Below are 12,783 nucleotides of genomic sequence, written 5' to 3'. Positions count from 1 at the left end.
GCCTAAAAACAGCGTGTGGTGAAGTGACTCTGAACTTACCTGGTAAAGAAAAGAAAACCTGGAAAAGGGAACTGAAATTTTGCTCTTCTGCTACACATGTTTGGTAAGGCAGATTTTAAAACAGGTGCTGAGATGGTTTTCTGATTTATAAGAATTGTTTCACAACAAATTTTCTAGAATAGCAGGGAGCAACAGTGATTTTATATATAACATACGAGTGACAGAGGCATCTTCATGGCTGTGCCTGGCTCTGAAGTATCCTGCAGGAAACGTGTCAGTGGCTCTCCAGGAAACCTGAGGTTCTGTCTTTGAGGGCTTCAGGTTCCCCTCCCAAACCCATCTCACTGTTTTGCAGGGAAGGGCAGACAACAGCCATATTGGTTAGAGCACACCTGACTGTCTCTGGCTTTCTTTGCACGTTCTTGCTGACCTTTTAGAATATAATTCAAAGGAGCTTTTCTTTTGAATCCTTCACACACCCAGCTCAGGACACTGCATGAGTTTTTTGCTATTTTTCCAGGAAAGCTCAGTAGAGCACTGTGTACCTAAATCTCTGCAAGCATCTCGTCCATGCCATGAGGCCCTCTTTGGGATTCACTTTATAGGATTATCCACAAATCTCTGCTTGCTCGTCAAGTGGCTTTTTCAACACTACCAAAGGTGGAAGGAAAGTCCTTTTCTTATGAAGTGTTGTTTTTTGGTTTTAATTTCTCAATGGAGAGCATGTCTGAGCAAGTTGCTATTTTTCTGCCCCCAGCCAAATAAGATGAAGTCAGTTTCTTACAAGAGAAAAAAATACTCTATTTTTTACAGTCTTTCTCCTCAGAACTGTGTTGTTCCCATAAGCTTTCTAGAATAATTCTTTTCGAGCAAAGACAGAGAAAAATTCAGCCAAGAAGGTGAAAGTTTTCCCATTCTCCTGCCTGAAGCTTGTGAGGAAATAGAAATGAGAGCAGTGACTTCTATTCCTGGTGTAATAGGAACTTGGTTTTGAAGTGGGGAGCAAGAATTAGTTCAGAGTGTGAGGCCTGAAAGTGCTCCAGGTATCTGTCACCGAGCACAGAGGCCAGGGAGAGAAAGACTGGAGTAGTTTGGACTTAGGGGAACTGTGCCAGTCTGGAGTTGTTACTCCCTGTGATGGAGTAAGTGAAGGTGGGTGTGATGGGCACCCAGCCATCCAGCGCCTCTCCCTGCTGTCATCCCAGACTTGCTCAGGAGGTTCTCTCAAGCTGGTAGTTCAGAGATTTGTCTTTGAAACACAATAGGTCTTTTTCCTTTCCCCTCACCGCTAAAGTTTTCAACAGAAAATCTTCAGATTTGGTCCATAGGTTATCAGGGAGTGGACAGGTTTTCACTGCAAATGACACTTGAGTTCCTTGTATTTGTATGTAGCATGTTTGAGTGACAAACAGTTAAATTAAAACTTCATACATGCATAATCTTCTATGGACACTCTGCTCATTTTGAATTTAAGGAGGGGGAAAGGACAACATGTAGGTTATTCTGTATTTTCAGTGCATCCTTATTTTTTCTGACTGTGTTTCTACGACTACCCTAAGAGTGCAAGTGCTCAAAATGGGCTAAAAAAGACAGCCTGTGCCATGATCTGACCCTCTCCCCAGTGCTGCCCCTTGGAGGTAACTAGTGATTGTCTCATGGCAGCTTCGTCTAGGCAGTGGAGTTAGAGAGATGTTAGTTGGAGGGGAGATGTGGAGGTTATCTAGTCCACTTAACATGCATTTTTCACAGACACCAGAGTTTAGTGGATGCTGTGTTGTGCTTGTGTTAGCTCTTACTGGGATGAATTTTGGGATTTGCTGTAACAGTTACCAATCAGTATAAAAAATATACTCATGCCCGACTCTGTTGTCCTGGGGCCAGGACTCAGGATTATAGGTTTGCTTAATTATTACTTTCCTTCCATTTAAAAATATCAGGGCATAGAAATGTTAAAAATGCCTTTGTAGAAATACCTTTTCTCAGACTGAGAATTTGGTTTATGTACAGGTGTACTTCTGTGACCAGTCTTGGAGGATTTAGATTGTTTCCAGAAATCAGTGTCGCTCAAATGTACAAGGGAAAAAGGTTCATTGCAACAATGTAAAATCAAGGCAGCAGGATTTTTAGCTTTTACTGCAAGTGAATGTTCAGTTTCCTTTTGTTCTGGTTTTAATAGTATTGATCTTTTTTAAATGTACAAAAGTAAAGTAAGTCCTCAGTGTATGTGCTGGGGAGTAAGTGTAAAGTCAGAGATATAATTGCATTGTATTCTTCAAGGACAAAAGTTTTTGGATTCTGCTGTATTTGCCATTTGAAAAAAAATTACACTACTTTACTAAGATCACAGAGTAAATAACAGAAAATCAGAAAACCAAATCAGCTGCTGAAGTGCAATACAAGGCATCAGCTCAGCACACTGCATAGCAAAACAGTCAATCACAATGCCATCACTAGCAGCCTGAATGGTAAATTAACATTTCTCTGGAATAGATGAGAGGTGAATAAACAGAGATATATGTAAATACAAACTAAGTAGAAATAGACATGATTATAGATGAGTAAATATGTGGAATCAGCATCAGTTAAGCAAGCAGACTTAATAATTGCTTGCTGTTCATGTCAGGACAATGTGCCAAAGCCTTTAGACAGCAGCCATCATGTCTTAAAAGATGTTTTCTGGGGTTTGAGCACAGTCCTGGGGACTCTCTACACCAAGGATGGCAAAATTCAGTACACTTTTGTGAGGAATTTCTGTGGTGAGGCCAGGTCTGTGATACTCCTTCAGAGAAGCTTGTTGAAGACAGAACATGTGCATCCACTTCTGGGCAGTGCTGGCCATGCTGGATCTGCCAGGGCCTTTTGGAAATCAGGCTGAGCCAGCAGCAGCGGCAGAGGTCCAGCTCTGCACTGCAGTGTCTCAGCTGTGACCCCCGATGGGCCGGGGTTGGGGCTGGCATGTCCCCACGTGGGTGCTTGGTGGCTCCCCAGCACAAGGGCACAGCCCGTGTGGAGCATGGCATGTTGCAGGTTTGGGAGGGTTCTGCTGTGCTGCTGCCTCCGCAGTGGCTGACTGCCAGCCCCCTCTGCTGCGGGTGGCCTCCGCTGCTGGGTCTCTCTCCAGGTGGTGGCGACTGGTCTGGCCTCATCCCTCGCTCTGAAGCCAGTGGGTTGACCTCAGCCAGCTGCAGGCTGCCAGGAAATACCTGCTTCACTGTGGTGTCTCCATGGGCTGCAGGGGAATACCTGCTCAGGCATCTCATGCCCCTCTGGCTCGGTGCTGACAGGGCTGTTTCTCACTTTTTCCCTCATTCCTCACACCTGTGGGGTGTTCTGCCTTTTCTTAACCTGTTACCACAGAGGCACCACGTGACAAGCCTGGCTGTGCTGTGCTGTGGGGCCGTGGCGGGACTTCTGTGTCCAGCACAGGGCAGCCCTGAGCACTGCTCACAAAGACTGTCTTGCAAACCCCAGCACCCCTCACAGGCAGTGGTGCCATGTGGGAGAAGCAAGAAGCATTCTGGGCCTTTGGCAGTCTCCCTGGCCTGGGACATATGCTTTGGAGCAAGGGAGAACCTGGTCTCTGGACTTTGTCAGAAGCAGGGAGGATTGAAGTAGTTCACTTGGTTGAGTGGCTGTGTGTGTTGTCACACTGTGCCACACTGCCAGGACAGGGCTCAGCATAAGCACTTAATGTGGGCTAAACGAGAAGGTGGAACTAGGGTTGGGGAGGTGCCGCAGTTTCAGCCAAGTCTCCAAGGGACTGCAGTTCAGGGGTGAAATTGTTCATTGTACATGAACTGTATTTGCAGTTCAGGGGTGGAACTGTGCTCCGCAGTAGCCGAGAGAAAAGTGCTGTCTCCTGAGCTCTGCCTCATCCTGCCCTGAGCCAGTGCTCTCCATGCCCTGTTTGGAAAAGAAGAAAAAAGCATCTTTGTGCCAGGTTAGGAGCCCAAATCTGTTCCACAGAGGCTTTGATGATGCTGGGGCTCCTTGTAGGGGTTTAAGTACCAGTGCCTGGAGGCAGCAGGGAGGGGTGAGGAGGATGAGGAGCAGAGCACTTGTCCCTGCCCTCTTCAGTCACTGCCACTGCCTGCCTGGTTCAGCTGTAACTGCAACCGCATCCATAGAATTTAAATCTCTCCTATATTAGAAAAATTCATTTAAAGGCTGTTGTCTTTTGTGATTGCTGAATTTGTATCCCTCCTAGATTAGGGAAATTCAGCCCTCAGTTTGTCTAGAGGTCAAAGCATTTGGGCTGACAGATGTCACGCCCCTCTCCCTCAAGGACACAGTCATGGATGTGTCTGGAATGTGAAGGTGTGGAACCTCCAGCAGCTCTGCTGGGGTCATTTTGTTTGTTATCTTAGGGTTGAACAGGTTTCTTCTTTTACTCAGGCTCCTTTCTACATGCCAGCAGCTGTCTCTGACCTGTTTATAGGTCAGGTTCATTTTGAGGTGGTTGATCAGAACTGTATTTGAAACATGGCCATAGTGTGACCTGTGCATGGAATGGCATCATGGGTGGACTCTGTTAACTCTCCCTGTGGAGTTAAATGTTTTAGTGCTTTATAGGAATATGGGATCATCACATGCTTCTCATGAGGACAAAGCACTCTTTCAAGATGATCCTCAGATCACATAGTGCAAAATTTTCCCATACAGCAAGTACAGAAAAATCATACAGGCATTCAACCTGGATGCATAGCTTTATCCGTCTGAATCTGTTATGTAAATATCAAAGACACAGCTCTATTTTCATGAGGTTTTTAATTGATTATTTAAATGTTATATGATACTTTTTTTTTTCCATTTTTGCCAAGTCTTTCATGCCTGAATGCTATTTTGGTTTCTTTGCTGACTTTCATTTCTAGTGATTAGTTTCTTAACAAGCACAGGCTAGCCTCTGCAGGTTTCCAGATACTTAAACTGTAGGATTTTTATGTCAGTCCACATTTAAAATGAAACTAAAGGTTGTTATTTGTATACTTAAAACTGTATCTGTGAATTTTTATGGATGTGTTAACAGCTTTCAGTTAAACTAATGTCAAGATGTGGTACATTTCATAGGTTTGGTGTGTCAGCTGTTCTGTAATTTCCAGTGCTATGACCATGGTATAAATCTGCAAAAATCCATTTATTAAAAAATAAACTGTAAAATGGTTCCAAATTGTCATATACCTGAATGAATGCCCAGGGGGCAGGGAGAGGCCTTCTATTGCCCTCATTTATAGGCAAGCCAGATGGACTTTATTCATTTCAGGAGAAAAAGGTACTCAAGCAGAAACTGTCCTTGTCATGTTGCAGTCTGCAATGGATTTGTGTGGCTGAGGCCATTTAACCTGGGTTTGTAGTAAGAGCAGCAGTTATCTTATAATTTGGATTAACATGACACATTCCATGCTTATCTGATGTTATGTCCTCATGGGGGTGATTTGGTTATTTTTCCAGGCAAGCCAACGTTTATGAAGGCTCCTGAAGATCAGATTGGGATTTCTGGAGGAGTGGCCTCTTTTGTGTGTCAGGCAACAGGAGAGCCCAAACCTCGTATCACGTGGATGAAGAAGGGGAAGAAAGTCAGTTCTCAGCGGTTTGAGGTAATTACCAAAAGAAAAAAAAGAAACAAAACAAAACCAAAAAACCCAAACCCGAAAATTTGGTGATCAGTTTAATCCTCACAGGTCTTAATTGCACAGTAATCATCACTGCAACATGGGTATCTCTTCATCACTACAATACAGAGTGTAAAGCTTTAGTGTAAAGCAAGTTTCCTTAGAGCAGGTGTCCTTGGAGCATGATGCTGGAAACACACCAATAGGACATCTTCCTTCAGATGGGAGACTGGGGCTTACAGGGAGTTGGATGGCAGATAAGAGCTGGATCTAGCAGTATTTTTCTCTTTTCATTGTCAGAATTTATAAGGCAGCTCTTTGACCTGCAATCCCCAGTTGAATTCAAAAGTGAGATACCAAAACACTACTGGAAATCTTCCTAAGTCATGGCTACTGCCATCCCTTCTTCAAAGGTACTTGGAAGGGGAATGATGAAGGGTTAATTGAAATCCCTGTGAGCTAAAGTAGGAGAGAAAGGAAGGGAGAAGAGCAGGTATCAGAAACATTTTTGAAAAGGGGTCCAATTTGGTTTATATTTTACATAGCAAATACATTTTCACTGACTTTCTCCACCTTTTCTCCGCTTTCCTTTTTGGTGTTGGGCTTCCTTCTCTAAAAGTGCCCTTGCTAATGTGACCCTTCTGCAATGCTGCTGCCTTTCCTCTAATCCCCCTGTCTTTGATGTTTTTGCTTTCCTGACTGGAGCACAAGATGACTTTGCTGCCCAGAATGGATTGATTCAACTCACCAATTTTAATAATGAATTCATATGTGAGCAGAAAACTTTGATTAAAGTAATCAATTTTAATCTTGTTTTACATTGTTATTTTTCCCTGGTAAAGGTTTTGTTGTGTAGTAACTATTTAAAAATTCTAATTTATACGTAGATACAACCGTTATAGTGAATTTGGTGCTTGTTGTGGCTTACCAGAGGGCTATGCCATATTATATGCATTTATATGAGCAATTTCATACCTTTGTTCCCATCAGTTTGCATGCATAGCTTGTGTCAGGAGATAGTGATTTTTTTTTCCTAAGTAACTAATAATTTGACTTCATTATTAGTCTTAATTAGAGAAAATTTAGAAGTAAGTTTAAATGGAGAAAAAAACCAAATCTGATGTACACATGCTAAGTTGTGACACAGAAAAGGTATCCACTGTTAGCAAATTAACAACATTTTGGCCTCAGCATCTGCCTGGCCCTTAGTAGTTTTAGCTCTGTTCCTATCACACAGTGTTTGTTCAAAGGATAGTGAGGGCAAAAGAGATTTCTGCTGTTTCATCTCTTAGCTTTTTAGTCCTTATCACTGAAGTGAATTAATCTCTGTAGCTGACTTTGTCTTGTTTTAAAATTTAGCAGAAGCTCTGCCCTTTGTAAAGATTTAGTATATTGTCACAGTTTCATGTTTAATTTAAAGATAAGTGTTTTTAAAAAATTAATTCTTTAAAGTGTATTATGATTATATTCATATTTCTCTTTCCTTACCTGACTGTATTAGGGGTTTCTTCTTGAAACAGAAGGGCTATTCCTTCCAGCATGAGGAATAACAGATTTTTTTAGTGGTCTTGGTTACCTTTTGATTTCTTCTTATTTCTCCTATCACTGTAGAGTCTTGTGGTGCATTGTTTTCCTCCTTCCTGTTCTCTCTCTTTTGATCTTTATGCTGTGGGAAGTGCTCCTAAACAGGCCCTTAAAAATAGGGTGAAAGTTTTGCATGGGGGTAGCAGCCCTAGGTTGACATCCAGGTCTGGAACGAAGGATCCTTTAAGTCTCTTCATCTCCCCCTCTGTTCCCAAGGGACAGGAGTGGGTGGCATCTGCCTTTCCCTCATGCTGTCACTGTTTGCACTTTACATAGTATTTTCAACTTTTGCTGTACTCTGTAAAAGGAGAAGGGTGAGTTTGGCATTAATAGTGGCTTGAGGCTGTGCCTTCACAGTCTTGCTCTTATGAAGTAGCATATAGTGATCCAGCTACAAACTCATAAATACTTTTTTCTTCCATGTATAAGTCAGAGTAATGCATTTTGTAGCTTAGCAGGATGGATGGAAAGACAATGATTTATTAAAGACTTAATTTATTTATGCTGGGGAAGGAAGTGTAATTACATAATTGTTGATTATGCCAGAGTTGCAAAGTACCCAGTGCTGAGGAACATTAAAACCCCTCACTCTGCTGGAGTTAGCATGTGCTGTAGGTGCTCAAGGTTTTATTCAAGTTTTGTTACTGTTTCCCTGCAATCCCACAGGACTATATCATTCTCCTCTTCCATCAAGGTGAAAGTTGGCACTAAATTGTTACCAGTGATTAGTAAAATCATTAGTGCAAATATGGCTCAGATGTTTTAAATCATCAGATTCACATCTTTATTACCAGGTTGATAATTTGTCAACCTTAATTGATCCATAAAGAGCCTCATTGGATCTTCATTTGTTCTGGCCTCCTCAGAGGACAAATACCTTCTTGACACTGAAATTTTTGTGCTACTGCATTTGGAACACTTAACTCACTGCATGGTATTTTAGGGCTTACAGGACTTGTTTTGTTTTGGTTTTTGTTCTTCAACCCGTAGATTGTTTTGACTTTTGGTGTTTGTTGCAGAAGATAGCAGTAATGAAGAGCTTTCTTTTCCTTTTCAAAGGTTATCGAGTTCGATGATGGATCGGGATCGGTTCTGCGGATCCAGCCCCTGCGTGTCCATCGAGATGAGGCCATCTATGAGTGCACAGCCACCAACAGTGTGGGGGAGATAAACACCAGTGCCAAGTTGACAGTGTTAGAAGGTAAGGGGGAAGTTTTTGCATTCCTTCAGTGGCAGAAGACGTGGCTTTGGCAGCTACATGTTGATGTGCTGCTTTTAAATGGTGTGGTGATATTCTAGCTTGATTGGGTAAAGCTGTGTTCTTCCTGCAGCAGTTGCTATAATTTCTCCTTTAATAGAACATGATATTTTTGAGACAATCATGGAAGGATTGCAGATTCTGAGCTGTCTTTAGAGTGTTTTTGGTGTCTGATTGAGAGGTGTCATTTCTGACTCGGAGGGCTGTATACAGAGACATTTGTATACTTTTCTCATCTATTTGCTTCCAAATAATACCCATCTTCAGTGTATCTAAGTATTGTATCTGACAATCAGAAACTTAATCTATGCTCTTGCACCTTCTGGATTAAATCAGCACATAGATTTTCAGGTTACTCTTCAGGTTTTTAATGTGATGTGAAATTTAGTTGTGTTTATTTTTCCCTGTACTCACAACTTTTAATTCTGTCTCTCCTGTTAAGGAATAGATTTTCCTCCTTGTGTGCTATACGAGCAGGTTTTATTTTGCTTGCTATGTTGTTTCTGCTAAATGTTTGTGGAAAAACAGTTTATTAGATATAAACAGGCTTGTGAACACTTGATTTTTAAAAAATATTAAATTGTCAGAATTATTTTCTGCTTTTAAGGAAAGATGGGATTTTTCCAGCATATAAATGTGTTCAGTCATTTGGTTATATATAGGAATTTGTGAATGTACTGAGGTGTTAGAAACCTGGGGCATTTGGCTGAATGGATTTTTACCCCTTGCATTTTTACCCCTTACAAGGAGGAAAAGGCTTAGGCAAATTGCTTGTGGTTTATAGATTGATGTAGAAACTTCTAAGTAATGAAAAAAACAGACTGGAAAGTGTTTATTGTTGTAGGATTCTGAATCAGAGGAGAGTGGTTATCCCAGTGGTGAGTGTGCCAGCCACACATGACAAGTTGCCTATTGTTCCTTGTTCTCCCATCCCCATTTATGGCATAGAGGTAATCATATTTTCCTTTCTGCTCTGTGACAAAGAATACATTAAACAACTGTAATGTGCTCAGGCACCGTGGTGATGGGAATCATAGAAATCATTCAATACCTGATGTGATTGTGTATCTTGTTTCTGGAGGTGGGGCGTCTTAAAGATCAGCTTGCTCTCCAGCAATAGTATTATTAAGAATAGGGTAACAAGTGCTCTAGATTTGAAAATTCTTGGGGAACAAAAATCACATTCTTTTTGTTACTTCTTGCCTTTGCAGCAGTGTATGTGAGTGCATAAAGCTCAGTGGAGCTCTTTCAGCAGTTTGTGTGCAGATCTGCATTTAAATGCTTCCTGCAACTGGATTTTTGTGATACTGGATGCTTGGATCCCACTCCCGATGCACATTCCTGTTCCCTTTGGTTGTAGTTGCCTTTATGCATCTTGGATATGTATGCACATGCACACACAGGCTAATAATTTATTTGCTCTGTGTTAAGTGTTCAAAGGCCCACAGAGACATGCCTTGCATCAAGGAGCACAACAGTATTTCTTAGCTCCATGGTGCTCCTGCTGATTTCCTGATGAGGTAAAGCTTGCAGACCACCACATAAATAGGGAATGTTAGGAAACACTACAGACAGGAAAAGACATGCAGGCACACAATTTAACAGCTGCAGAAGCCAAAGTCAGTAGCAGTCAAGCACTGAGCCTGCTTTTCTGTTTGGAAAATTTGTTTAATTGAGAGTAATGATAGTTGAACATGATCCCATCAGGTCAAAAACGATCTGCAGGCTGGGGGGGGCTGTGTTTTCCACTCCAGCTGAGGAGTATCGACCCCTTGCTGGGCACTCTTGTAATGGGCAAAATTAAGAAACATTTGCTTCCTAACAATTTGTATGTGCTCATGCATATAGAGTTGTGAGCTTGACTGCAAGGATGAAGAGCTACATGTGCCTTTTATGTTGGCTTAACTGACAAAGAAGATGGATTCTGTTATGATGTATTTGTTTTTAAAAAAATATGTTTTACATTTCCCTTTTCTAAAACTTCTACAGACAGCTCTGTATTTTCAGTCATATTATCTTATTTTTCTGTGGTGTCTGATAGAGATTATAAGGTTTCTGCATTTTGTGAATATGATTTTTTTAAAGTTATTAATATTCCTGTGCTCACACTTTGGCAGATAGATATTGCCCTGATTGTGGTTGTTTACTCTCAATGACTTCAAAAAAATAGTGTTAAGTGCCCAAGTTCTCTGTTATGCCATCACTTTTCTAACATTAGTTTTGAAGAGGTGTTTGAAAATTACACATTTCATGTGGAACCCTTGGCACTCTCAAGACTGTCAACTAGGACTGGATTTTTCCCTCTGCTTTTGGGGTTAAAATAATTTCTGTAATTGGTCTCAGATGGCAGCTCAAATGATACAGACATTCTGCACTTCCTTTCAAGAATTTGACTGATGCAGTGGTCCCTGGTGCATGACAAAGCTTATCACTGACGTCCTCGTGGTTACATGCTGCTAAATACACAGCGTGTATTGATTTTTACATTAAAAATCCTTTATAGCAAACAATAAGTTTTAATGCTCCTTCTCACAATTTGCCTTTAGAACATAGGCCTTAACATTAAATCCAGAAGTCACAGTGAGGGTTTAGCAGGCTCCTTACTAGATGTCTTTGTAGGTAGCTTAGCTGGACCTTTATTTTATTTAGATTTCTGCGATGTTTTACAGATCAGAAGCCGGTTATCCTTTCTAATTGCCAACTTATTTCATTCTGAGTATTAAGAGAGAAGCATGAGTCCAGTCTTCCTGGGGAACCAGGAATTCTCACATAAGTGAATCTCTTTGAACAATTTGGTTCCCTACTGCCCTTTTATTCTTTGCTTCCATGTCTCTTATTTTTCCCTTGTAACTGCAGATCCTGTTGTGACCAAACTACGTATACTTTGTGTAACTGGAAATTATTTCTCCTGTTGATAGTAGAAGAAACAGACATGCGTATACCTTCTCTTCTCATTTCTCCTGGGTAGCTGATAAGCTGAATTATGTATGAGTCATATTGAACATTTCTATCTTTTTTCCAATTATGACCTGAAGCAGCACAGAAGTATGTTTCTGCTTGGCAGAGGAGGAAGGCAGTGCAGGGAGGGGGAAGGCTAGAATCAATAAGCTGACACACATTCTCAAGAAAAGCCTCAGGGACAGTTAGTGGCACTAACAAATTAATAAATATATTATTCAGTGGTAATGTTGAGAATTACAGAACATTTTAAATAGGGAAGTTATATGAAATATAAGTAGGAAGGATGCCAGTGTGCAAGAATGTAGCAACAAGCTGATGGCAGGAGTGCAGAAGTCCATGATGTCCTTCCACGAGACTGCTTGTGTGCTCTGCATTGCAGCTGTGTTGGGAAAGGTGGTGGTAACAGTGTTTGTCTCTGGTTGCCTGTTCACCAAAGGATGCCTTCAGTCTGTTTTCCAGCAGTTTCCACCCAATGGGAAGATAAGGAAAAGCAGTGGGGAAAAAAGGTCGGTCTTCAAGGGGCAGGGAGAAGTATATTGATTCTTTGGGAGAAAAAGGTAGCTCAAATACTAAATATGTTATCAGTCCCTTCTCCCAGAGCTTTCCAAATATGACATTCAGATTTGATTTCCAGAACTGGAAAACCAGTTAATTGCAACTGGTCCTTTAATGCTTTACAAGCAGTCTCTTTTTCACTCCCTTGTAATCCGGAGCATAAAGTCATATCCAAGTGACACTAAATATATTCAGTTTCATTTCCCTTTGTTTTTAAGTAGGTTAAATGAAAATACCATCTCCAATTTCCATTTTAGATCTATGCAAATCCCCTATGCCTCTATCCCAGGCTCCTAATCATGTGGTATGTAGCTCTTTGCCTGGAGAGTGCTGCTGGGCTCCACAGGAGAGCAGCTCCTGCTCAAGAGGACAGACAGAAGAACCAAGGAAGTTCTTGCACAGTGGGTTTCAGTTTCAAGGTAACCTGGCAGGTTAAGTTTTGCTGGCTGGCTTTGTGCTGACAGAAGTCGAGGAAGTTTAGGAGCGTTTCACTGCAGCCCTGGTGTTTTACTGTGAACAGAAACATCCTCATGGTATCAACATTGTGCTCAGCACAAATCCAAAACACAGCCCAATACAAGCTACTATAAAGAAAATTAAGTCTATCCCAGCCAAAACTAGCACACCTAGAAAGTTTGAGTGCAGCAGTTGTCCTGGGGTGGCAAGCACTTCTAGCATAACATAATTTGCTGTTTACTGAACCATGTCATGAGCTTAATTTCTTTCACCATCTGCCAGCTGCATTCCAGTTCCTGGGGTTACCCTGTTTGAAATGCTGTAAATGGTAAACATTTGACTGTTACAAATGATTTCTGC

General features: G+C 41.4%; 1 protein-coding gene across 7 annotated transcripts in view; it reads left to right on the top strand.

Moving 5' to 3' along the window:
* Positions 1-12,783, top strand: part of PTPRF (protein tyrosine phosphatase receptor type F) — a 375,952-nt gene that overhangs the window by 176,143 nt on the left and 187,026 nt on the right. For all 7 annotated transcript variants that reach the window (XM_059854008.1, XM_059854014.1, XM_059854010.1 and 4 more), the window contains 2 exons: positions 5,449-5,594; positions 8,253-8,394. In XM_059854008.1, coding sequence (XP_059709991.1) covers positions 5,449-5,594; positions 8,253-8,394 — 288 coding nt within the window. The remainder of the gene's footprint in view (positions 1-5,448; positions 5,595-8,252; positions 8,395-12,783) is intronic.

This window comes from Haemorhous mexicanus, chromosome 9 (genome assembly GCF_027477595.1).
Source record: "Haemorhous mexicanus isolate bHaeMex1 chromosome 9, bHaeMex1.pri, whole genome shotgun sequence".
Classification (NCBI taxonomy): Eukaryota; Metazoa; Chordata; class Aves; order Passeriformes; family Fringillidae; genus Haemorhous; species Haemorhous mexicanus.
This window is presented reverse-complemented; position numbering and strand designations above follow the sequence as displayed.